Here is a 26641-nt window from a genome sequence, read left to right as displayed (position 1 = left end):
ATTAATCGAGCTAAATTTAGTCCTCCTCTAGAACAACCATCCAAACCCTTGTAAGCTTGCAGATTTGAAACAATTATACTTTCTCGGACAGTAAGTGCTTTTATATACTCCCTCCGTTCCTTGTTATAAGGTGTATAGTTTTTTTTTCAAAAAAGCTCCAAAATATAATGTGTATTGGGTAGAACCACTCAATTGGACTTTTTTTTAAGGATTCGATTGCATTTTCATAGCTCATGCAAACTCCTCTATTTTCTCAAAGCAATAATTCAGCGGTAATCTTGCCCAAAACTCGTGTAACTTGCCATGATGTGCATTTCTTAATTTCCGTGCCAAAAACTATACACCCTATATTTAGGAACGGAGGGAGTAATATATGAGAGTATTGAGCTATTTTGTCTTTTTATTTTACAACTGAAATCAGATATCCACGATCTCACATTTAAATTTTTTTTTTAGCACGTAGTGACTATGAAATGGACAACTGATATTTTGCATGATTTTACTAATTAGGCAGTAAGGGTTCTTTCTGACCTACAAAGAAACGGATAAATAATTAGCAATCAAGTATGAACAGTGTATATCAGAACAATATCATCTAAAATTCATTTTCAGCTTTATTTTGACATGCCATCATTTCATTTGTTCTCCATAGTTTTGATTTACCTATGAGTAAACTAAATGAGAAGAACATAGATTAAAATCTAGCAGTAATGATGCTAGAAAATCAAGGAATTTACTCTTATATATGAAGAAACAACACCAAAATATTTCAGTTCTTGTAGTCAGATCAACAAACACATAGAGAGCAATAACCCGAAAACTTCAGTACTTCAAATAAATTATTCATATGGTTGCTAGTTCAAAGCCGCCCTTTGACGACAAAGAGATTAGCATGTAGAGGCTGGCCTCATCAAGATAGTTGCACTTACGCGATCAGGAAACCGAGACTGCAAGCCATCTTATCATGAAATGCCCGTATATATGCCAATGAAGTATGGCATGGCTTAGTTTCGACCCATTCCAGCTGCTGCTAGCATTGGTTCCCACTCAACATCCATCAATGGCTGGTGGAAGAAGATATACAGGTTCAGGAAAAATAAGCTACGATGAGATCAAACTCAGATCTCACTCTATGTAGTTTTGCACTTGTGTAAAGAAAGAGATGGACTTATTTTTTGAGAATTGTAGCTCTTCTCCTGACGGGTTAAGATCAGAGTTGATCTTGCCAACCTGAGTGCAGCAAGTGGTGGCCATGTGAATTGCTTGCTCGCCATACCGCCATAGTCGTATCAATGTGCACTTAAGCTGATCAGCATCGCTCAAGTGCATGTACGAACAGCTGGCCGTAGCATTTGCGCTCGCCTGTGCAGCCCAAGCACCTGACAACAACATGGCCGGGAACACTGTGCGGCATACGGCCACCGCGGGCCGACGGAACAGAGGCCTCGGAAAGATATGAGTTGCCCGGAAGGTTTTTCCTCTGACCGGTTTCACGGGGGATGCTGAGGTGCGTCGGGGTGGCGCGGGATCGACGGTGGCGGCGCTCGCCTCGGCAGGAGGTGAAGAAGACGAATACTATTTGCTGAAGGAAGAGCTCCCAGAAACAGCGGCCTGGCCCATGGAGGTCTGCAGATGGCTATCTAGCCTGGTACTCCTCTGCCGATTCTAACGTGGCGACTAAAATTGGTGACGGGGCAAACGGCCTTTCGTGGGGTCGGTTTTCTTTGCTGCTGGATTCCAATCGAATATGTTGGTTTGGAGACTACATAGATCGTGGGCCTGGTTATCCGGGGCGATCTAAGTGGAGGTTATATTGGGCCTAGCAAAAACACTCTTTGGCCCATTTGTGACACCAGGCAGCCACCTATTTCAATTTAATAGTAAAGATATACATGTAGAATTTTTTGTCAAATTTTTTCGACATTTTAAATATAACTTTTTGGTAGAGGGACATATGCACCCAGGAGCCAAATTAAATTTCCACTATAAAATAGCTTTATGCTTCAGCAATATGTTTGCTCACTTTAAGAAGCACGTGATAAAATCAGCTATTGTATGAGCTCTTTTTTTTTTCAACTAAGTAAAAATATACTGTACTACTTTCTCTGTGTGATGTAAGTTATCTATGATTTGTCTAGATTCAGATGTATATAAGACTCTGAATATATATATCTAAATTTTAGCAAAATTTAAATAAGTTTATGAGTTGGGGGTACTCCGTAGTATTTTAATCCTGCTTATTTGGCTCTGATAAAATTGCAGTGACGTTTAAGTTCCGTCTGACACTTAGCTACCACCACTAAATTCCGCATCGCGATGCTAGCCTGGGATACACCTCATAACTCCTCGCGTCAGCTCACCATAAAAAAGTCGGTAACGACTAATCGATCGATCAATGGCTTCCTCCCTTCGCCACTTCGCCCACTCGCCGGCCGGCGGCAGCACCGCCGCCGCCGCCTCGACACCCAGTTTGCTGCGCCGCTTCAGCCCCGACTTCTGCACGTTCGCTGACCTCCGGCCGATCAGACCGGTCGCCGCGACCCCCAAGCCCGCGAGACCCGCCGAGCAGGAGCAAGAACAGTGCGCCGCCGCCGGCACCGACGAGGAGCCTTCGGTACCGACGACGAACCCGCCAGAGCCCGGGGCGGTGCCGGCGCTCCGTGTCGGGATCATCGGGTTCGGCAACTTCGGGCAGTTCATCGCCAGGGGCATCCAGCGGCAGGGCCACGCCGTGCTGGCCTCCTCCAGATCCGACTACTCCGACTACTGCTCCGCCCACGGGATTCGCTTCTTCAGGTGACCGACCAGCCAACCCATCTTCCCGCCGGTTGTTCCGGATGCCAAGGCGCTCACGGTGCGAAATGTGCTGAGAATAGGAGCCTGGATGCCCTGTGCGAGGAGCAGCCGGACGTGCTGCTGGTGTGCAGCTCCATCCTCTCCACCGAGGCCGTCGTCCGCGCCATCCCCTTCGGCAAGCTCCGTCCCGACACCATCGTCGCCGACGTGCTCTCCGTCAAGCAGTTCCCCCGCAACCTGCTCCTCGAGGTACGGCTGCAAAGCGTGGTCACAAACATACTACAGTATACTACTGCGTAGAAGCTCTGAACTTTTGGAACGGAGCAGAGTTTGGTGCCAACTTTGAATGAAAGAAATACCCAATAATTCGTCTCGTTGCCAAACATACGGGACCAATACATTGTTGGGGGCATGTGAGTGTACCATCAATTCCGGTTCATTAGCCTGACTTGGTGATTGTTTGGTGGCACACCGTCAGATCCTACCGCCGGAGTTCGGGATCGTCTGCACGCACCCCATGTTCGGGCCGGAGAGCGGAAAGCACGGCTGGAACACGCTCCCCTTCGTCTACGACAAGGTTCGCATTGCGGAGGAAGGAGATCAGAATGCCAAGTGCGAGCAGTTCTTGAGCATCTTTGAGAGAGAGGTAATTGCATTGGTCGACCGGGTCTATTTCATTCAGGATTCAGAAGAAGCAACTCATGGGGGAGTTACTGAAGCATGTGAAGGTAACTGTTTGCTTGTAGGGATGTCGAATGGAGGAGATGTCATGTGCAGAGCATGATCGGCACGCAGCGGGAAGTCAGTTCATCACACACACCATTGGGAGGTGGATACTTTTGCCAACAAATTGTGTCCTCCATGTGTTTGCTTATAATACCCAGTAGGCCAATACTACATCTGGTAAAGTTGAAATGTTAACCTTATGTGATTAGTGCAGGGTCTTGGCGCAGCTAGAGCTCAAGTCCACACCGATCAACACCAAGGGTTACGAGACCCTCCTGCAACTTGTAAGCTGTGTGACTGCTGAGTAAAGACAAGAAAAATTGATGCCTTTTTCATTTTTGAGAGCTTGTTAACTAACTGATCATATTTATGGCATTTTTGCCTGCAACCTCTTGCAGACGAAGAACACAGCAAGCGACAGTTTTGATCTATACTATGGGCTCTTCATGTACAATGTAAATGCCACGGAGCAGGCAAGTACGCTCATACGACACACTGTCCTTTTCTGAAATTATGTGCTAGTTAATGTTCCACAATCAATCTTGAAACCACATCCACATTGTCTAATGACGTACATTGTGGTATGTGTTCCACAATCAATCTTGAAACCACATCCACATTGTCTAATGCCGTACATTAGTGGCATGCATACCAGCAATTCTTGTGAAACTTCTGCCATGATATTGTTCATCAAGAGAGTGTGCTAAAACATATGCTGAATTCCGAAAATATTATGTCCAGATGGAAAAATTGGACAGGGCATTTGAGCAGGTGAAGCAGATGCTGTATGGCAGGCTCCATGATGTGCTAAGAAAGCAGATTGTAGAGAGGGTCCCCGTCCCAGGGGCCCCTTCATTGAGACCAAGAGAAGCCCGGAACAATTGTGCAGAAGAGACGAATCACATATCTCAGGTTGCTGATGTACATACATTTTCCCAAGCGGCTTTCAGCACAGCAAAATAACACACGAAGCAATCTCGAGCTGCTCAATCGGGTGGCAGCAATCGTGATGTCATGATGGAATTGTCGATGATGTGGCCGTCATTACAGTGTCGCCTGGGGTAATCGGTCGCACTGCAATCCGCTCTAAATGTTATATCTGAGTCTGCTCCAGAAGTTAAAGCCTGTATCTTTCTCACTGTTGTAATGTTGTAAAGAGTGTATGTATGTGATCTTACTCATGTTTGTTTCGTGACTGTTGTAAATATGCCAAGAGTAGAGGAGTAAAGATGACAACATCGGAAGTCCCAGATGTAATTTTAATTTTATCAGGATCTTTATTGTTTGTGTGCTTTTTATTTTTATTTCCTTTGATCTAATGCTTAGCTGTTGATACGGTGCTTTAAGATTCGTGCCAGTGTTTGGTCAAGTTTGATCAATTTTCGTTGAACTGCAGTCTTTTCGAACCGAATGAAACTCAACTGACTGAATGGTACAATAGCATTTCTCTGAAGTTGTATTGTAACAAATTGTTAGTTCTTTAGAGATAAGTACTTTAAAGTTGTATCATTTAACAAATGGTTTCTTTAGAGATTTGGTTCTAGCGGGAAACAAGCAAACACTAGGGGCGTGTTTGGTAGCCTGGGCCCGGTTCCTGACTCACTAGCGCAGTGGTGCAAGTACACTTGCGCTTGCGCGTCCAGAATGAGCTACGGGCCAAAATTGGCATGTTGTTTGGTAAGTCGGGTTGCATTGGTTGGGCTGAAAAGGTCTTTTTGTTTGTTTGCCTGCAGCCAACCCGAAATCTCGATGGAGATGAGATTAGGCATGTTTGGTACCATCCAGCCATGCCTAAGGTTATCTCTTCTCTACAACGGGTAGCCTTACCATGCTCTCACCTCCCATCACACATAAATCACAGTTCATGATAGTTGCAAACTTACGAAGCATAGCAGTTCATGAAATCATCCCTAGCTACTACTACGAATGGTAGTTCATAACACGATGCTCCCTAGCTACTACGAATGAAAGTTTATCATAAATCACAGTTTATCTGAAGTTGTATTGTAACAAATTGTTAGTTCTTTAGAGATAAGTACTTTAAAGTTGTATCATTTAACAAATGGTTTCTTTAGAGATTTGGTTCTAGCGGGAAACAAGCAAAGACAAGCAAACACTAGGGGCGCGTTTGGTAGCCTGGGCCCAATTCCTGGCTCACTGGCGCAGTGGTGCAAGCACACTTGCGCTTGCGCGTCTAGAATGAGCTACGGGCCGAAATTGGCATGTTATTTGGTAAGTCGGGCTGCATTGGTTGGGCCGAAAAGGTCTTTATGTTTGTTTGCCTGCAGGCAACCCGAAATCTCGATGGAGATGAGATTAGGCATGTTTGGTACCATCCAGGCATGCCTAAGGTTACCTCTTCTCTATAACGGGTAGCCTTACCATGCTCTCACCTCCCATCACACATAAATCACAGTTCGTGATAGTTGCAAACTTACGAAGCATAGCAGTTCACAAAATCGTCCCTAGCTACTACGAATGGTAGTTCATTGCGTCTACCCACTCTTGCCTCTTCACCTTCCAGGCATCATTGTCGCATGCGTCCACGCCATGGCCGGTCTCTACTTCATCAAAAGTGACAACCTCTTCGAAGAACTCATCCTCGCCCCAACCTAGGATCCAGTTATGAAAAATGCAGCAAGCAAGGACTAGCTTTACTTGAGTGTCAAACGTGTGGAACGGTTTCTGGTCAAGGACCTTGAACATGTTCTTCAATGTAGCAAAGGTCCTCTCAATGGTGACTCTAAGGCTTGAGTGTCTCAGATTGAACAACTCTCTCGCATTCATAGGTCGGTGCTTCGCAGAGAACTCGTTGAGGTGGTACGTTGTTTTCCTGAAGGGAGGTAGAATTCCAGGTCGGCATGGATATCCAGCATCTCCAAGGTAGAACTGTTACCGCCGGATTTTAGCCAAATCCAAATGGGCCGTGATTGAGATGGGCTTAGAGGATATGCACATAAAATATTTCTGAATCGGCCTCGTACGAGAGTTTGGGCTAGATTGCCCGTGTATCTGTACATTATGGTAGATTACGTTTTAGTTTAGAATTAAGAGATAGAGTTTAGTTCGTACACAGTTAGGTTTATTCCAAAGATAGAAAGTCTACGGACTATAAATATGTACCTAGGGTTATTGAGAAAGGAGGACGATCACGTTCACAACAAACACAATCTAGGCGCATCGCCACCCCTTGTTTCGAGGGTTTCTTCCGGGTAAGCGTCATGCTGCCCAGATCGCATCTTGCGATCTGAGCAGTATCAAGTTTATTCGTTATTTTGTGTTGCTCGTACTGAAGCCTTGTTGATGGCGAGTAATACTGTTATCATAGATGTTTTAGGGCTAACATCGATACTTTTCTGGTATGTTTGCTTAATTATGCTGCCCCTAAAATATCTAGCTGCCTTTGCACCTATCTTAGGTGTAAGGGCAGCATCTTGCTTAGTCTTTATTTAGTAGATCTGATCCGTTATGGTTGTTCCTTGCTCTCCAAGGATTAGTTTGATATCCGCATGGTTAGGCCTTGCAAACGGGTTGAACGATCCAGTAGTGTGCAAGGTATGGTTTGCCGATCCAAGAAGGGTTGTTCCGGGAATCGACTCTGTGTTGGTTTTTAGGCCTCTTCTAGGACTAGTTTTCTGTTATCTTTCGTATCTGCCAGACTCAACTACGTGTAGGACGTTCCAGTTATGCGGTGAAAACCTTAGACTATCGTAGATCGGTTTAACTTAGTATTGATAAAGCAGGATCCTCATGTTATCGTAGATCTAATACGAACCATGGGTAAATCGGCTCCTTGAGCCGATTCACAGGGTAACCTGAGAGCCGATCGAGGCTCGGATTTAATGTTTACATGTCTGCCATGCAGGAAACTAATTGAAGCAATCCATCACCTTCCTGACCAGGTATAGGTCAGGTGGCACGCCCTCGCAACAGCCAGGACGTGTGCCGGAGTTTTGCGGGCTGTTGCCCGAGGGAGCAGGGCCCACCAGCAGTTCTGGGAGCCTCCCGGCTCTTCGTGTTGCTCGTCGCTGCTCGCCGGTGGGTTTTGGCAGGCAACACATTCTGGCACGCTCGGTGGGACCTTCTACAGCAACTGCGTCAACATCTACAGCTGAGATGGCGGACGCACCAATCACGTACGAAGATCTGCCTGAGGAGCACAAGAAGAAATATGATGATATTATAGCTGTCTTCGAAGCCGATCTCATCGGCTCTTTCGAGAGGACCCGTAAACATGGCATTAGGTGGAAAGGGTTCTCACCCGAAGGCGTTCTCGATGAAGTAGATCTATCTATCCCTTCAGAGGAACGCACCAGAGCTCTGCACCAGGAAGTTAATTACATGGTGGCTCATTCTCTACACCGTCATTCTGAGAGCTTGGTGAACGCTTTCGAGCGCATTGCGGTTCGCGTGGTTCAGGAAATCATGAAGCATCAGTACTCTCCGTCAGGGCCTGCCCTAGGGACTCACCAGGGAGAAATACCGTTCCAAACCAGACCGCAGCTGCCATTCGCGCTTGCAGCCCCAGAGCCACCAGGTTCGCCGGCATACGTCGTCTACAAGATTGGAGGCGATCCTGGCGATTACCAATTCCTGCATGAGCCGCCTAAAGAAATCCCACATGGGTACGTGTGCACATACGTGCCGGACTGCAATAACTTGGCGCGCACGAACCAGATTGCAGCAGGAGGGATTTCTGGAGCGGACGCCGATAAACAGGCGTGGCTAGCTAAATATGCCACCGGAACAAGTCATGAAAGCTCAGCCCCTGCAGCTCATACCGTGGAACAGATCAGTACAATCTTGAGAGACCAGTTCGGCATCCTGCCAAAGAGGAGAACAGTCGGCTATTCCAAGCCGTACCCCAACGAATATGATTTAATTCCGCTGCCGCCCAAGTATCGGCTCCCTGAGTTCTCAAAGTTCAATGGATCAGAAGGGTCTAGCTCAATTGAGAATGTGAGCCGATATTTGGCACAGTTGGGCATGATTTCAGCATCAGACCCGTTACGTGTAAGGTTTTTTGCGCAATCTCTCACAGGACCAGCTTTTGGGTGGTATACCTGTTGACGTCCGAAACCCACCGGCGGGCAGCGACGGGCAACACCGTAGAGCCGGGAACAACCTAGGGCTGCGGCTGGCCGAGGTCCCTCCGAGCGACGGCCCGCAAAGCCTTCTGGTCACACGTCCGATGCTGATGCAAGGGCGTGCCACCTGACCTATACCTGGTCAGGAAGGTGATGGAGATGCCTCGCTTAGTTTCCTGCATGGCATACACGTAAACATTAAATACGAGCCTCGATCGGCTCTCAGGTTATCCTGTGAATCGGCTCACGAAGCCGATCCACCCATGATTCGTACGAGGTGCACGAATATATGGTGGTCCTGCTTGATCAAGATAAAGCTAATGAGATCTACGACGATTTAGGGTTTTCACCGCATAATCGGATCATCCTACTCAGGATTGGGCCTCGCGGCCACGCACAGTGATCGTAAGCCGATCCTAGACAAGGCCTAAAAACCAACACGAGGTTGATCCCCGGAACATCCTGTCTAGGACTAGCGAACGACACCCTACGTGCCGCTGGATCCTCCAGCCCCTTGTAAGGCCTAACTATTGCAGATATTAAACTAATCCTTGATGAACAAGGAGCAACCGTAACGGATCAGATCTACTAAATAATGATCAAGCGGGGTGCCGCCCCCACACCTAAGATAGGTGTGAGGGCGGCTAGACATGCAAGGGTTGCACTACGATAGCATGTTACGCGAAGAACTATGCTAACCCTAACACATCTATGATAACTACGTTGCTCGCCATCAAAAAGGCTTCAGTACGAGCAACGCATGAACAACGTGGAGCTTGTGCTGCCTAGATCGCAAGATGCGATCTAGGCAGCATGTTGCTTACCGATAGAAACCCTCGAGACGAAGGAGTTGGCGATGCGCCGAGATTGATTTGTTGGTTGAACGTTGGTTGTTGTTTATTCCATAAACCCTAGATACATATTTATAGTCCAGGGGACTTTCTAACTTAGACGTGCACCTAACCGTGCACGGGTAAAATTCTAACTAACCGACACGTATCCTAATATGTTACAGATACAAAGGCAAACTAGCCCAAACTCATCATAACAGGCCGATTCACGTAATTCTTCCATGTATATTCTTCAAGTCCATCTTGATCGCGGCCCACCTCTGGCTCGGTCAAATTCTGGTGATAACACATGCCCCCCTGGTTTTGGAATTGGTAATTCCAAAATCACTCTGTTTTCCTTTCGTTGGGTCATGTCGTGGCAGAACCGTTGCAGTATCCGTCATCATGATGCCTTGCCTTCTCAACTTCTCCGCGTGACCTGGCAGTTTTTTTTTTAGGCACCACTTCCTCGAAAACTGCTGTGGCATTAAATTTCCACTATATCCCCTTTTATTTAACCGCTCCGCACAGTTTATTTTCACATCTTCTTCGCATTAGCACTCCAAAAGCCCTCCGGTGCCACCATGTCTTCTTCCTCCTCTGCTCCATCGGATCTTTCTAGCCAGTCCTCCCCTTCCCGTGAGCCGACGCCGGAGCCGACCCAGGAGGAAGTCCACGCGGCGAACACCCGCCGCGCCATCGAAGCTGGGGAGGAGTCCAGCCATGACTTCTCCGTCTGGTCTGAGGACGATAAGTCCTTGACCGACGGGGAAAGCGACCTCCGCTTCCTCGCCGACGGGGAAACAGAGGAGGAGAGCGATGACGATCGCTTCTCCTGCGACTTCACCTCTTCCGAGGAGGAGGAGGAGGAGCAGGAAGAGGAGGAGGATGACACCTCCTCCGACGAGCCGCCGGCCAAGCGGTTCTGCCCCTGGCCGGGCAACCTCAGCGACTTCGACAGCGACGATGACGCTGATGAAGAGGACGAGGACAATGAGGGCCCGGTCGGCGGCCATTGGAGCGACGACGAGCCCGCCGGAAGCAGCGCCGACAGCGGCGATGACGGCGACGACGAGGGCAGTGACGGCCCGTAGATAGGACCTCTAGTATAGGGCCAGTAGTAGTAGATGGGGCAATGTACCCCCTAGTACTTCCTTTTGAGAGCAATCAGCTCTTTATGTAAGAAATCTCGCCTATCAATGAAGAACTTTTTCCCAATTTGATTTTGCCGATTTCCTTTGAGCTTAATTTAGCCGATTCCCTCTCATACTGACCTTGCCGATTTGTCCCCTTTGCCAATGCGTAATGAGCCGATAGCAACACATCGGTCCTTTAAAATTCACCCTTCCATTCTTCAACTGATGATTTTTGAAATCTGGTGGATAATGTAGAATCTTCAGGGAAGCCTTTAAATTCTTCCAACCAAACCTAATGGTCTTCTTTAACACTCATCATCTGTGAAGAAGGTTGTGATGAAAGATCAGCCGATGGTACCCCAATCGGCTCCTGAACAGAGCATCTACCAGGCCTGCTGCCCCCCGAGCCTTACTCGAGGCGAGAATGTCAAAGAGGATGCGCCAAAGCCGATCATCTTTCTTCCTTAGAAATCTGATATACCCCTTCTGGACTTGGTGGAGATCCGGTAAACCTCGTATGATTGTACTAGAGTCGATGCTGCGCATCGGCTTCCTTTCTCAGTTCTAAAGTCGATGTCTCGCATCGGCTGTAAATTTTTTTTTTTTTTTACTGGCCGATTTTTCCTAACCGGCCCCCAATGTTTCACTGTATCCATGTTTTCCTGCACCTATTCCCATGTTCATCGTGTTTAGGTGCCCCCCGAGCCGAATCTGTCAGGGAATGGCAGATATCGGCTTTGTAATTCGCACATCGGCTCCGATAGGATCAAGGACGAACACAAGTAGAACATGTGGTGAGGATAATTTTGGCCGATTGCTGGGATCGGCCTCCATATTGATTGAAGCGCTGACTGAAGGTTCTGTAACGTCCCTTCATAGATTTTTGGGGCCGATCACAAGGATCAGCCTTGCCACGTTTGCTCATCGCTTTGTTTCAGCTACATGGTCAGGCCAGTGGATAAAACCAGCTTAACCCTTCCCTTCGTCACGTCGATGCGTTCGCAGTCGTCCAAGTTGATACCTGAGAGGGGTTCTTGGCCTGCTGCTTCCCATGCGTTCATGCCAGCCGTTGAAATTTCGGCTGAGTCATCGGCCAGGACGACTTCTACCTCATCTCCATCCCACTGTATTATGCATTGGTGCATCGTGGAGGGAATGCAGCAGTTGGCGTGGATCCAATCTCTTCCTAGCAGAACAGCATAAGTGCTCGTGCTATCGACGATGAAGAACGTTGTAGGGATAGTTTTCCTTCCTACGGTCAGATCTACGTTCAGAACACCTTGTGCGTCAGACGCTTGGCCGTTGAAATCGCTCAATGTCACGTTGGTCTTGATTAGATCTGAGCTAGAGCGTCCCAGCCGACGTAGCATAGAGTACGACATGATGTTGACTGCCGCTCCGGTGTCCACCAGCATCTTATTTACAGGCCTCCCATCGATATAACCTCGCAAGTACAGGGCCTTCAGATGTCTGTAGCTTCTTTCTCGTGGCTTCTCAAAGATAACCGGTCGTGGGCCGCAGTCAAGTTGTGCCACAGGTGCCTCGTCTAATCCCGGAGCACTGAACTCCGAAGGGAGGATGAACACCATGTTTGTGCCAGCCGATGTTTCATCATCGGCTTTCCTTTGCTTGGGGCGCCACTCCATTTTCCGTGAACGACCCTCTTCGTCCAGGGTTCGCTGAACTTTCGCAGCCAGATCAGGTCGTGCCTTCCTTAGCGTATGTAAGTATAACCTTTCGGCTTCCTCCAGGCCGCGCAATCGCTGAACCCTGCGCTTTTGGGAACGGCTGAGTCCATCAGGGCACCACCTTGGACGGTGGTACCTGTTTTCTTCTTCTTGTCCCTCGTCTTCTGAATCCTCGAGATCTGCCCACCGAGGGGACTCAGCGCGTTTGCTTTGTGGCGGGAGAGGCCCTAAGCGCCTGAACACAGACACGTTGGCTGTCTCCTTCTTCTTCTGGTTGCATTCTGGGCAATTGCCGATTGTGGGCAATCGGCTCATTCCTGAATCCCAGCAGTGTCTGAAGAAGGGGCAGTCCCAGTGCCTGTCGTTGTCATCTTGCTCCCTTGATTCTCCTTTGGCACGGCGCTCGTGTTCCTCCTCATCGTGATCATGCCGACGATATCTTCTGGCTTCTCGAGCCAGACGATCTCTTTCATCATCATCACTGGATCGTCGGCGTCGGTCATACTGACTCACATACTTGTTGAGGAGGTGATCAGAGAGGGGTCGCTGATATCTCATGTTCTTCACTTCTCCCTCTGTGACGTAGCGCTTGCCATCATGACGGAGCCGATCGCGTGGAGCGGCCTCCTCTGTGTCCTTGCTACGAGAGCAGCTGCCCTCGTCTCCATCTTTGCCAGAGTGATGCCCAGGTCCTACCATGTTGATGCTGAACGAGGACCCTGGCTGGCAACCTTCAGGGTAAGTGCATTCTACCATGTTAACGGCGGGGAAGGGCTGGGTGTCGACCTTCATGGCGTAGTGATTGAAAATCAAACGCCCTTTTTCTATCGCCGCTTGGATGTGCTGACGCCACACCCTGCAGTCATTGGTGGCATGGGAGAGCGAGTTATGCCATTTGCAGTATGGCTTTCCGTTCAGCTCTTGCACCGTGGGGAATTTGAGACCTTCGGGAATCGTCAACTGCTTCTCCTTGAGCAGGAGGTCGAAGATTTGCTCAGTTTTGGTCACGTCAAAATCAAACCCCCGGGGCGGGCCTGGTGGCTTTACCCATTTGCAGGACACGGGGGTTCCTCCCCGAGTCCATTCAGCCACTGCTACCTCTTGATCTCCCGCAGAAACTTCGTCTTCCTCTGCATCGACCAGGACTACTGCACGCTTGAATTTGTCCTGGTACAGGTCCGGGTGGCGCTGTTCATATGCCGACAGTTTCTGAACCATGTGCGCCAGTGAGGGATAGTCTGCTTGGGAGGCCATGTCCTTGAGCGGTGTTGCGAGGCCCGCTACTGCCAACTCGACTGCTTCCTTTTCAGTTATACGAACCGAATAACATCGGTTCCTAAGATTCCTGAAGCGCTGAATGTATTACATCACGGTTCTCCACGCTTCGACGTGGTGTGCTAGATCGGCAATGCCGGACTCGGAAGCCTCTGAATGGTACTGCATATGGAACTGCTCTTCCAACTGCTTCCAAGTCCGGATCGAGTCTGGTGGCAACGAGGTGTACCACCCGAAAGCCGATCCCGTGAGGGACTGTGAGAAGAGCCTCACGCGTAGTTGATCCGACACTGAGGCCGGTCCTAGTTGTGCCAAATATCGGCCTACGTGCTCGATGGAGCTGGAACCATCTGATCCACTGAATTTGGAGAAATCAGGGAGCCGATATTTAGGTGGTAGCGGGATCATCTCGTAGTCGTCGGGGTACGGCTTGGAATAGCCGATTGCCCTCCTTTTCGGCACCATGCCGAACTGATCTCTCAGTATGGTACTGATCTGATCCGCTGTGCTGGCTGCAGGAGTTGAACTCTGAAGATTCGCCGGGGTGGCGTACTTAGCCAGCCATGTTTGCTTTTCCAGCTCTGAGCCAACTGCAGGAGCTGAGCTCTGGAGGTTCGTCGGGGTGGCGTACTTAGTTAGCCACGTCTGCTTCTCAAGATCTGTTGCTGACGTCCCTCCTGTTTTCCCAGAAGTCCCTGATGTTGTGGCCTGGTTTGTGAGCGCCCAGTTACCGCAATCTGGCACATACGTGCACGTGTACCCGTGAGGGATCTCCTTAGGCACCTCAGGCAAGAACTGGTAGTCACTAGGGTCACCACCGATCTTGTAGACGATGAATGCCGGTGAAGCCGGCACTTCTGGTGCTGCCAACGCAAATGGCAGCGGTGGACGGGACTGGAGTGGCACCTCTCCTTGGTGCATCCCGAGAGCTGGTCCTGACGGCGAGTACTGGTGCCTCATGATCTCCTGGATCACGCGAAGAGCGACACGCTCCAACGTGTTGACCAGGTTCTCAGAGTGGCGGTGTAGCGAGTGAGCCACCAGGTAGTTGATCTCCTGCCGCAGGGACCTGGTGCATTCTTCCGACGGGGTAGAGAGGTCTATCCCATCTAGTGCACCATTAGGCGAGAACCCCTTCCACCTGATGCCATGTGAACGGGTTCTGTGGAAAGAGACGATGAGGTCGGCCTCGAGGATGACCTTGATCTCGTCATACTTCTTCTTGAGCTCATCGGTCAGATCCTCGTACGTGACTGGAGTGCCGTCCGCCATCTCAGATGTAGATGGCGAGGTGGTTGATGTTGAAGCTTGTCCCACCGGGCGTGCCAGAATGTGTTGACGTCCGAAACCCACCGGCGGGCAGCGACGGGCAACACCGTAGAGCCGGGAACAACCTAGGGCTGCGGCTGGCCGAGGTCCCTCCGAGCGACGGCCCGCAAAGCCTTCTGGTCACACGTCCGATGCTGATGCAAGGGCGTGCCACCTGACCTATACCTGGTCAGGAAGGTGATGGAGATGCCTCGCTTAGTTTCCTGCATGGCATACACGTAAACATTAAATACGAGCCTCGATCGGCTCTCAGGGTATCCTGTGAATCGGCTCACGGAGCCGATCCACCCATGATTCGTACGAGGTGCACGAATATATGGTGGTCCTGCTTGATCAAGATAAAGCTAATGAGATCTACGACGATTTAGGGTTTTCACCGCATAATCGGATCATCCTACTCAGGATTGGGCCTCGCGGCCACGCACGGTGATCGTAAGCCGATCCTAGACAAGGCCTAAAAACCAACACGAAGTTGATCCCCGGAACATCCTGTCTAGGACTAGCGAACGACACCCTACGTGCCGCTGGATCCTCCAGCCCCTTGTAAGGCCTAACTATTGCAGATATTAAACTAATCCTTGATGAACAAGGAGCAACCGTAACGGATCAGATCTACTAAATAATGATCAAGCGGGGTGCCGCCCCCACACCTAAGATAGGTGTGAGGGCGGCTAGACATGCAAGGGTTGCACTACGATAGCATGTTACGCGAAGAACTATGCTAACCCTAACACATCTATGATAACTACGTTGCTCGCCATCAAAAAGGCTTCAGTACGAGCAACACATGAACAACGTGGAGCTTGTGCTGCCTAGATCGCAAGATGCGATCTAGGCAGCATGTTGCTTACCGATAGAAACCCTCGAGACGAAGGAGTTGGCGATGCGCCGAGATTGATTTGTTGGTTGAACGTTGGTTGTTGTTTATTCCATAAACCCTAGATACATATTTATAGTCCAGGGGACTTTCTAACTTAGACGTGCACCTAACCGTGCACGGGTAAAATTCTAACTAACCGACACGTATCCTAATATGTTACAGATACAAAGGCAAACTAGCCCAAACTCATCATAACAGGCCGATTCACGTAATTCTTCCATGTATATTCTTGAAGTCCATCTTGATCGCGGCCCACCTCTGGCTCGGTCAAATTCTGGTGATAACAATACCTCGTTGCCACCAGATTCAGTCCGGACGTGGAAGCAACTGGAAGAGCAGTTTCATGTTCAATATCACTCAGAAGCTACTGAGGCCGGCATTGCCGATCTGGCGCAGGTGCGGCAGAAACGGGGAGAAACGGTGTCGGAATACATTCAGCGTTTCAGGACTGTCAAGAACCAATGTTATTCGGCTCGTTTAACTGAGAAAGAAGCAGTCGAACTGGCAGTGTTGGGCCTCGCAGCGCCGATCAAGGATCTGGCTTTCCAAGTGGAATATACTTCACTGGCGCACATGGCCCAGAAATTAACATTGTGTGAGCAGCGCCACCCAGAATTGTACCAAGACAAGTTCAAACGCCCGATAGGCCTGGTCGAGACAGAAGAAGTTGGGGACTCTGCAGAAGACCAGGAAGTAGCCGAGGCTGAATGGGCTCGGGGGGCAGATCCCGTGTCCTGCAAATGGGTGAAACAACAAGGGCCTGCAAAAGGGTTTGACTTCGATATAAGCAAAGCTGAGCAGATATTCGATTTATTGCTTAAGGAAAAACAGCTGAAGTTACCCGAAGGCCATAAAATCCCTACGGCGCAAGAAATGAACGGGAGACCGTACTGATAGTGGCATCACTCGTTCACCCATATCACCAATGAATGCAAAGAGTTGCGTCGACAGATCCAAATGGCGATAGAACAAGGCCGTTTGATCTTTGGTCAGTTTGCCATGAAAGTGGACACGCAACCGTTTCCTGGCATCAACATGGTGGAACACAATAACTCCACGAGGCGTCAGCTAGATTTCTCATTCGGTGTTAACATGGCAGGGCCTGTATACCACCATGGCAGGGATAAAGAAGAAATCGGTCACTCCCGTGGCAAGGAAAAGGAGGAGGCCGGCCCACGCGACCGACCCCGATATGATGATAGACGGTACATCACCGAGGAACAAGTGAGAAACGTGCGGTATCAACGACCGCTCCCCGCGCATCTCCTTAACAAATATGAGCGTCAGTACGACCGACGCCGGCGGTACGACATAGATGACGAAAGATATCGTCGGTCTGATGTAGACAACAGAAAATATCGTCGGTATGATAGAGACGACGAAGGATATGAGCGCCGCGCTAAGGGGAAGTCAAGAGAGCAGGAAGACATGGACATACACTGGGATTGTCCTTTCTTTAAGCATTGCTGGGATTCAGGAATGAGCCGATTTCCTACAATCGAAAACTGCCCGGAATGTAGACAGCAGAAGGAGGACACAGGTGAGGTTTCAGTGTTCAAACGTCTAGGGCCTCTCCCATCTCAGAACAGACGAGCTGAGTCATCTCGAGAGGAAGATTTCGAGGAGTCAGAAGATGATGAAGAAGATAGATACCACCAGCCAAGGTGGTGCCCTGATGGACTTAGTCACTCCCAAAAGCGTAGGGTTCAGCGACTACGTAGCTTGGAGGAAGCCGAGGCGCAATACCTGCACACGTTGAGGAAAGCGCGGCCCGATCTGGCCGTGAAAATTCAGCAAACTTTGGACGCGGAGATTCGTCCACAGAAGAAAGAATGGCGCCCCAAACAAATGAAAGCCGATGAGAAGGCATCGGCTGGCACAAATATGGTGTTCATACTTCCATCAGAGTTTTGTGCTCCAAGAACCGAAGAAGCGCCGGTAGCACAGTTTGACTGCGGCCCACGGCCAGTTATCTTTGAAAAGCCACGAGAGAAGAGCTATAAACATTTGAAGGCCCTGTACCTAAGAGGTTATATCAACGGGCAGCCTATCAGCAAGATGTTGGTTGACACGGGAGCGGCAGTCAATATAATGCCATACTCCATGCTACGGCGTTTGGGACGCTCTAACACATATCTGATTAAAACCAACATCACACTAAGCGACTTCAACGGCCAAGCATCAGAAACGCAAGGCGTTCTGAACGTGGATCTAACCGTGGGCCGAAAAACCATCCCTACATCATTCTTCATCGTCGACAGCAAAAGCATCTACGTTGTCCTGCTAGGGAGGGATTGGATTCACGCCAACTGCTGCATTCCATCCACAATGCACCAATGCCTGATACAGTGGGATGGAGATGAAGTGGAGGTCGTTCATGCAGATGACTCGATCGAGATCTCAATAGCTGGCATGAATATTTGGGACGCACAAGACCAAGAGCCGATCTCTGGAGTCAGTTTGGACGGCTGTGAGCGCATCGAAGCTACAAAAAACGGGGTGAGGCTGGTCTTATCCACCGGCCTGACAGAGTAGCAAGAGCAAAGGCTGATCCCTGCGATCGGCCCCAAAAAATAAAAAGCAGTGATCTCGCCTCAAGCATGTCACGTAATCGTAGTAGGGAGACTCCCTCCCGTAGTAGAGCACAAATAAGTTGTAAACCTTTATTGAGCAGTGCAATCGAAAAGGGGGCCAATTCCAGCAATCGGCCCAAATTATCCTCACCATACGTTTTGCCTGTGTTCAGCATCGATCTAGCAGGCGACGGAAAGCTAGGATATGGGTTTACATCAGCTGATGAGCTAGAAGAGATTGACATTGGTCCCGGGGATAAGCCACGACCAACATTTATCAGCAAAAAGTTAGATCCGCATCTGAGGGGCATGATGATAGCTTTGTTGAAAGAATACCCAGATTGCTTTGCATGGGATTACACAGAGATGCCCGGGTTAGACAGGAGCATCATTGAGCATCGGCTCCCTCTTAAGAAAGGATTTCGGCCGTTCCAGCAGCGAGCGCGACAAATGAAGGCCGAGATTTTAGAAGAAGTCAAGAAAGAGACCGAGAAAATATTGAACGCCGGGTTCATCAGGCCATGCAGGTATGCTGAGTGGATTTCTAGTATCGTACATGTACAGAAAAAGGACGACCGATGGCGCGTCGCCATAGATTTTCGGGATCTCAATAGAGCCACTCCAAAGGATGAGTATCCAATGCCGGTAGCAGAAACATTGATCAATGCAGCTGCTGGTCATAAGGTTTTAAGTTTCATGGATGGCAATGCCGGTTACAACCAAATTTTTATGGCTCCAGAAGATATACACAAGACTGCATTCAGAGTACCAGGTGCGGTGGGCTTGTTTGAATATGTAGTCATGACATTTGGACTGAAAAATGCCGGCGCAACATACCAAAGAGCCATGAATTACATATTTCATGATCTGATCGGCAAGTTGGTGGAGATTTACATTGATGACGTGGTGGTCAAGTCTGTTTCAGTAGAAGGACACTTGGAGGATTTGCGACGCATCCTGGACCGAACTAGAAAATTCGGGCTAAGAATGAATCCAAAGAAGTGTGCTTTTGGCGTAACGGCCGGTCAATTCTTGGGTTTCTTGGTTCATGAACGCGGAATTGAGATTGGCCTGAAAAACCAGGAGGCAGTGCGAACAATGAAGCCACCTACCACGAAGAAAGAACTCCAGAGTCTCATCGGCAAAATCAATTTCGTCAGAAGGTTCATCTCAAATTTGTCAGGGCGAATCGAGCCGTTCATGGGATTGGTAAAAATCAAATCTGATGAGGAGTTTCGCTGGGGGGCAGAGCAACAGCGAGCGTTTGACGAGATTAAAGAGTATCTGACGAAGCCACCTGTGTTGGTTCCGCCCCAGCAAGACAGACCATTCTATATTTACTTGTCAGTAGCTGACACTTCCATCGCCTCAGTGGTGGTGCAAGTTTATGATGGTCTGGAGAGAGTTGCTTTCTACCTCAGCAGACGGATGTTGGATGCAGAGACTAGGTACCCTGAGATCGAGAAGTTGTGCCTCTGCCTATTTTTTACCTGCACCAAGCTTCGTCACATCTTGCTGTCAGCGGAAATTGTCATCATATGCAAATCAGATGTCATTAAACATATGCTGTCGGCTCCTGTTTTGAAAGGCCGACTCGGTAAGTGGATGTTTGCATTATCGGAATTTGATCTCCGGTATCAGCCCGCGAAAGCAGTCAAGGGACAGGCGTTGGCCGATCTTATTGCTGAACGAATCAACACTGATATAGCAGCACTGTCTGTACGTGCATGGGCCATGTTTTTCGATGGATCGGCTTGTGATGATGGTTGCGGCATCGGCATTCTACTCGTGTCGCCCCGGGGGGCAACATATTCCTTCTCCATCAGGCTACCTACCCCTTGCACCAACAATGTCGCTGAGTATGAAGCAATACGCAAGGGAATGGAGTTGCTTATGGAAGCCGGGGCAGAAGCAGTGGAACTTTTTGGAGACTCAAAATTGGTGATTTCCCAGCTCACAGAGGAATACAAATGTGAGAGCGAGTCGCTCTTTCCATTATGGATGCAATGCCGTGAGCTGATGGCACAATTTAGGTACATAAACTTCAATTGGATCCCGAGGTCGCAAAATACCGAGGCAAACGATCTCGCACAGATGGCGTCAGGCTACAAGGACGTAACAGGAGGTGCCGATGTTCAGGTACAGTTCCTGGAACCGGATGACTGGAGAGCCGATATCTTCAATTACTTGAAAGATTCGGCTCGGGGGGCACCTAAACGGATAAGGTACAAGGCCATGAAGTATGTCCTTATTGGGGATGACATGTTCTACAGGACTTTGGAAGGGTTACTTCTCAGATGTCTAGGACCAGCCGAGTCAAATCGGCTCTTACACGAGGTACACGAAGGCGCCTGTGGAACTCACCAATCGGCTCATAAGATGAAATGGTTGATCAGGTGATCGGGGTTTTATTGGCCCACCATGCTTGAGGATTGTTTTAAGTACTATAAAGGGTGTCAAGCGTGTCAGAAGTTTGGGAAAATTCAGATGGTACCCGCATCAGCAATGAACCCCATCATCAAGCCTTGGCCATTTCGAGGTTGGGGCATGGATATGATCGGCAAAATCAATCCTCCATCGAGCAAAGGCCATGAGTGGATTTTGGCCATTACAGATTATTTCACTAAATGGGTGGAGGCCATCCCTATGAAGTCAGTGGCGTCGAAAGATGTTATCAATTTCGTGAAAGAACATGTCATTCATAGATTCGGGATTCCCCAGACTATCACGACCGATGGAGGTTCGGTCTTCATTTCTAAAGAGTTTAGAAAGTTCCACGAGGACATGGGAATTAAGTTGATCCGATCGTCTCCATACTATGCTCAAGCAAATGGGCAAGCTGAAGCGTCCAACCAGAGCCTTATCAAGCTGATTAAGAGGAAAGTCGACGAGCACCCTAGACGTTGGCATGAGGTATTGTCAGAGACTTTGTGGGCTTATCAAATGTCATGTCATAGAGCGATAAAAACCTCGCCATACCATCTGGTCTATGGACAAGAAGCCGTATTGCCCTGGGAAATCACGGCTGGGTCGAGACGTATCAAGTTTCAGAATGATTTAACAACTGAAGAATATGCAGCCCTGATGAGTGATAGCATTGAGGATCTAACGGAACTTAGACTGTGGTCGCTTGAGAAAATTAAAGAGAACAAAGCCAAGGTAGCTCGCGCATATAATAAGAAGGTGAGACCAAAGGAGTTCCACGTTGGTGATCTGGTATGGGAAGCTCTATTGCCATTGGGGACTAAGGATAAAATGTATGGTAAATGGTCTCCTAATTGGCACGGGCCGTACAGAGTCGACCAAGTTTTAAAGGGTAACGCATACATGCTCGAGGAGCTGAGCGGTGTGAAATTCCCAGTGGCTGTCAATGGTCAGCATCTCAAGAAATATTTCCCAAGTATGTGGGATGACGGATAGTGAAATATGGGGGCCGATGCATGAAATCGGCCAGTAAAAAAAATATATACAAAGCAATAGGACGCAAAGTACAGCTGATGCACAGACATCGACTTCAGACTAAAAAGCCGATGCGCAGCCATCGACTCTAGAGGTACAAACTGTCACGAGCAGGTATCAGGTTACATGGATGGGCTCTACTGAAGGAATGCCTCGAGGGCACGGAGGGCATCAGCACGGACACGATCCACCTCGGCTATCTCGGCCTCGTCATCTTTGTCCTCGCCCGTCACTAGCTGTTTGTTCAGGGCACGTATTTCTGCCAGATCAGTTTTCAGTTGAGCTTTGAGGCCTTCTGCTTTCTCTTGGGAGCGGGCAATAAGAGCTTCCTTATCGTAAATAAGCTGTTTGGTTGCCCGTACCCTCTCTTTAAGGTCCTCCAATTCCTTTCGCAAGGTCTCAAGTTCGGCGGTGCTGACAGAGGTGTCAGTTTTGGCATCTAAGGCCGCCTTTTTCTCATTGAGCCGCTGACATTTGTCTGCAATATCGGCTTTCAACGGAAGTTGGGCGTGGCGTAGATCGATTCTCTGACGAGCTAGCTTCACCCTTGACCTGTAGGCAGACAGAGTCACAACTGGCCAAAATTTCACCTGCAACGTTACCGGGAGGTGGTGCTGGATTTCTTCAAGAACGCTCTTCACTTCCTCGGGGTCCTCGACCAACGTCTCGATCGGGGAGGAAAGCAGGGCTTTGAGACGCTGAAATTGATGTAGGACAGCGCTGGATCGTGGTTCATCGCATGCCGTAGAAAGAGCTGGTTCGATGGATTCAGGGTCGAACGTTAGCAAGCCCAAGAGACCACAACCCTGACAAACAGAAACAGCGTCAGTATGCAGCAGAAAGGAAGGGTAAGCTAAACGAAAGGAGTGTACCTCTCCTAAGACCAGGGGGACAGCCGATGATGAAGTAATCGGCTCTTGTGTTTCTGCTGGGGGCTTGGCCAAATTGGCAACCTTGTCAACGGCACCTTTAGGGATTACTGGATCCAGGTTTGCGGAGGGCATCAATACTTCCTTGACTCCCCCACTAGAAGTGTCGTCAGTCTGCAAAGGAGATGGTTAGCCGATGTGAGCAGCAGTGGATTAGCATGAAAGATGAGCCGGGGAGAGTATGGAGAGTAATTACATTTGAAGCCTCTTGGTTTGATGAAGAGGCTCGTGGTTCCTTTCGAGTCCTCTTGGTGCATCGGCGCTTTGTGCGTTGACCGCCCTGCCCCGCTTTGATTGGAGCTTGGGGGCAACAGGTTCAGGAACTGGCCTTTTCCTGGAAGCCGATGGTGGCAAATCTGGCTGGCTCTGCGTGGTGATTTTCCCAGAGTTGCCCGAGCTCGAATTCCCTCGTCTGGATTGTGTTTCCTCGCTAGAGTTGTCTTCGGTGGAGGCCTATAAAAGAAGAGTTAGTAAACACAAGCATGTTGGCAGAAGCCCATAAGGATAGATGAAATCAGGCAAGGCATGGATCAACGTACGTGCAAGCTCTCTTGATATGGAGAAGGGCTCCGGCGCTTCAAAGTTTTCCTGGCGGCTACTTTCCTCACTGCCGTTCTCGCCTTGGTTGGGGCTCGGGGGGCAGCTGGCCCGGAAGAGACTTTGCTCTTGAAAGCCGATTTTGGTGAAATCGGCTGGCTCTACATCACGACCTTTTTCAAGGGTGGCGAGCTTTTGCAGAAGAGGACCACATGAGCCGGTGGGAAGAATTCAAAGGGGGAGCCGTCGTCGTGTGTAGGTTCTGGACCATCTTGTTGCTGCAAGGAGACAGAGCAAGGTTATAAAAATCATTGTAAGCCACTTCAAGAAAATTTATGAGTGGTAGTACCTGTTCTGCGGGGATATTGTATTCAGCATCAAGTTGTTTTAGCAACGGTCCTAGAGCTCTCCTGAAGGCATGAGTTTTCCACATTGACCACCAGGTCTCAAAACCATCGGTTGACGAGGTGAGAGAGAGGTTGTTAGGAACTGGGATGGCTAGAGCATCAAAGAAAGAGTAACACCTCTGACCGGTGAGGACATCGGGCAAATCAGCTCTGCTCTCTGTTAAGTGGTGGAGGAAGAAATGGGGAGACATGTAATATCCCAGGTATTGGGGTTACAAAAATAGAGGAAACAGATGTGTGCATTGCATTCATGCATAGAAAATCTGGGGAATTTTCGCGCTTTAAAGTAAAACAGTCCACGATGGCGAAGTTTCACTTGACCTTGGTGGAATTGAAGTAACTCATCAAGTCAAGCGCTATAAACCTCAATGTGACTTTGTGAAAACCTTGTTTTGGGAAGAGATGATTTGATCTAAGGGGTTAGATCAAATGGAACTAATAATCAACACACCAACACTTTACTCAATGATCAACTATTTGATCTTATTAAGGATCACAACATGGTATTCCTTGCCATAACATGAACATCCATTTAATTGGAAACCAAGTAACAATAATTGGAGAAACTGTTCTTCACTTATCTTCTCCATGTCTTAAACTAATCAATGATCCTACCATGAACCTCATGGTATTCATTCTATTTCAAACTTGGAAACAAGACAAGGAGATCAACTCTAGAAATATATACCCTTCTTTATTCCATATTATTATACATCAAACCTAGAGAGGTGAGAGTTCTACAATAATTATTAGAGAAGTAACAAACCTTGGATATAAATATCCATATGATCACAACATCATCTTCAAGAGGAACCCTAGGATAGTATTGAAGTCTTTCCCAAATGAGAGAGAGCATTCATATCAATCCTAGCTTTACCTAATTAAGAATCAAGGACAATTCTTGAACTAAAGTATTAGGACCTAAACCATTTCACTTTGAAATGATGGGATAACCTAATATCAAATGGAACAAGACTATAGCCATGAATTGGTAAAAGAAAGTAGAGACTAACTCAACTAAGTCATCTAGGTAAAGACTTAACCTTTCATACATAGTAAGATCTTGTGAGTACACCATAAACCCTAGAATAACTATTCTTATATGAGTGGGCTCAAGCCATGGAGCTACACATAAGTAGTTGAGGCAACACTTGAACCTTAGGAGATAATTAACCAATCAACAGGATGATTATATCATCATATCTTGAGAATAACTCTAAGTAATTATCTCAGGTATTCTCCTGGGATATAAGCTATTGAGACAACCATAGCCATGTCCACCCAAGAAACTATAAGAGAGATATTATACCCTAGTTGATCAAGACAATACTTGATCTTAGAAGTGAGAAACCTAACTCAGGAGAGATACCTTAGGAAGCCAAACCTTGATCATTATAAATTGAGTAATGATCATAAAACCTAAGAACTTGAGGTAAAGATATAAAGAACAAGTTGACCATGCCTAATCCATGATCATGCTCTTGAGGTATGTGCGGATAAGTTAATTCTAATAAGATAAGTAGGTATCATTCACCACATGAAATCATAGGGAGGTAACTAGTAAGCAACCCTAGACTTATATCCCAACCTTTACTTGTGAACCACCTGGTGATCATAAGTAGAATCCTACCATATCCATACTTCAGTAATTAAACAACCTAAGAAAACCTTAGAGTTAAACTCTATGCTTTATATGGTGAGAAACCATATATCCATATGACCAAAGTTAACTATAAAAAGAACTATAACCAATGTAGTTACTTAAATGATAAATTGAGGTTAATAATAGAAGCCAATTGGTAGAAGATAAAACCAATTCTCAATATCATAGTAACTAGAGGAGAACATAAAATGTTAAATAAATAACCACCTTATAATGGTTAGGGGAGATTAACCCTAGCACATGCAATATGGTGTCATCTCATCTCACAACCTAGAATTGAACCTCAACCCTAGTTATGTATCACTATGGTGATCATAAAATAAACCTAGGCCATGACTATGATTCAAACCAATGGCCATTAGGCAAATATCATTAGAAACCTATTATGGCACATTAATAAAGTCTTAAGCCATAATTATTAAACCTGGGAAAACCTTTGTGATACATCTTATAATTAGAACCATAAGTGTGATTAACAACCACTTATCCTTATAACCAAAGTCCAACCATGAGGAGAATAATGTCTACTCTAGGTAATTCAAAGTGTTATTAAAATATAATACTAGTGCTAACCTTGACATAGAGTGGTAATCAAAATTACAAGATCTAAATAAATAGAGGACCACATAAAATCATATGCAGGGAACTAAATTCTCAATTAAGAGCTCAAATCCTAATGATAAATTCTAAAACACTTAGAGTAGAAATTATCAACCCTAATAATAATAGATTTGATTACACAAGAAAAAGGAAATTATAATGAGTGCATAAAATCATGATTAATTACAATTTGTAATAAAGACACATATGTGAAATGTTTAATCAGAACAATTGTGTATCACAATAATACTTTTATTAGTCTCCATAAAATACCAATTGTTTAACACCTGCAAAATAGAAAATAGTTAAAACATGAATTATAAACAGAATTCAAAACAATGAATAAAAAAATGGAACAGAAAAAGAGAGAAAAGAGGGACTTACCTAGCAGATCAGAGCAGTCCAGGGGAGCCCAATTCGCAGCCCACCAGCAGCCATCAACACCAGCCCAGCAGCAGCCCGTGGTCCAGCCCGACACCAGAAACAGCCCATGCCCCATACCCCTTCGTCAAAAAGATCTGGGAGAGGTCATCCTCATCCCCTTCTTCGTGCATGGAAGCCAGCTCGACGCCGTGGCCGTCTTCCCTCGCTGCTGTCGATCTCTCGTCGTCCGAACGCATGACGAGGCGCACTCCCGAACCCAATAAATACCCTGGACGACGACCTATCTTCGTTTTTCCTCCTCTCTGCTCCAATTCGCCCTATGCCGAAACTCTGGCCGCACCA

General features: G+C 47.7%; 1 protein-coding gene across 2 annotated transcripts; it reads left to right on the top strand.

Annotated features, from left to right (window-relative positions):
- The first annotated feature begins 2319 nt into the window (after window positions 1-2319).
- On the top strand, window positions 2320-4841 carry LOC127313968 (arogenate dehydrogenase 2, chloroplastic). 2 transcript variants are annotated; one of them, XM_051344439.2, is made up of 7 exons: window positions 2320-2796; window positions 2877-3045; window positions 3275-3442; window positions 3543-3625; window positions 3737-3806; window positions 3921-3999; window positions 4264-4428. In XM_051344439.2, the coding sequence occupies exons 1-7, from the start codon at window positions 2396-2398 to the stop codon at window positions 4287-4289; spliced, it is 996 nt and encodes a 331-aa protein (XP_051200399.1). In that variant the 5' UTR covers window positions 2320-2395; the 3' UTR covers window positions 4290-4428. The 2 variants fall into 2 exon arrangements, with proteins under 2 accessions (XP_051200399.1, XP_051200398.1); XM_051344438.2 differs by having other exon boundaries at window positions 2322-2796; window positions 3921-3995; window positions 4264-4841.
- The last annotated feature ends 21800 nt before the right edge of the window (window positions 4842-26641 follow it).

Source organism: Lolium perenne, chromosome 7 (assembly GCF_019359855.2).
Source record: "Lolium perenne isolate Kyuss_39 chromosome 7, Kyuss_2.0, whole genome shotgun sequence".
In the NCBI taxonomy this organism is placed as follows: domain Eukaryota; kingdom Viridiplantae; phylum Streptophyta; class Magnoliopsida; order Poales; family Poaceae; genus Lolium; species Lolium perenne.
This window is presented reverse-complemented; position numbering and strand designations above follow the sequence as displayed.

Coding starts and splice junctions, on each gene's coding strand:
- LOC127313968 (XM_051344438.2), top strand. CDS start 2,396: ATGGCTTCCTCCCTTCGCCACTTCGCCCACTCGCCGGCCGGCGGCAGC. Junction 3,046..3,274: donor CCCGCAACCTGCTCCTCGAG/GTACGGCTGCAA, acceptor GCACACCGTCAG/ATCCTACCGCCGGAGTTCGG. Junction 3,996..4,263: donor ATGTAAATGCCACGGAGCAG/GCAAGTACGCTC, acceptor TATTATGTCCAG/ATGGAAAAATTGGACAGGGC.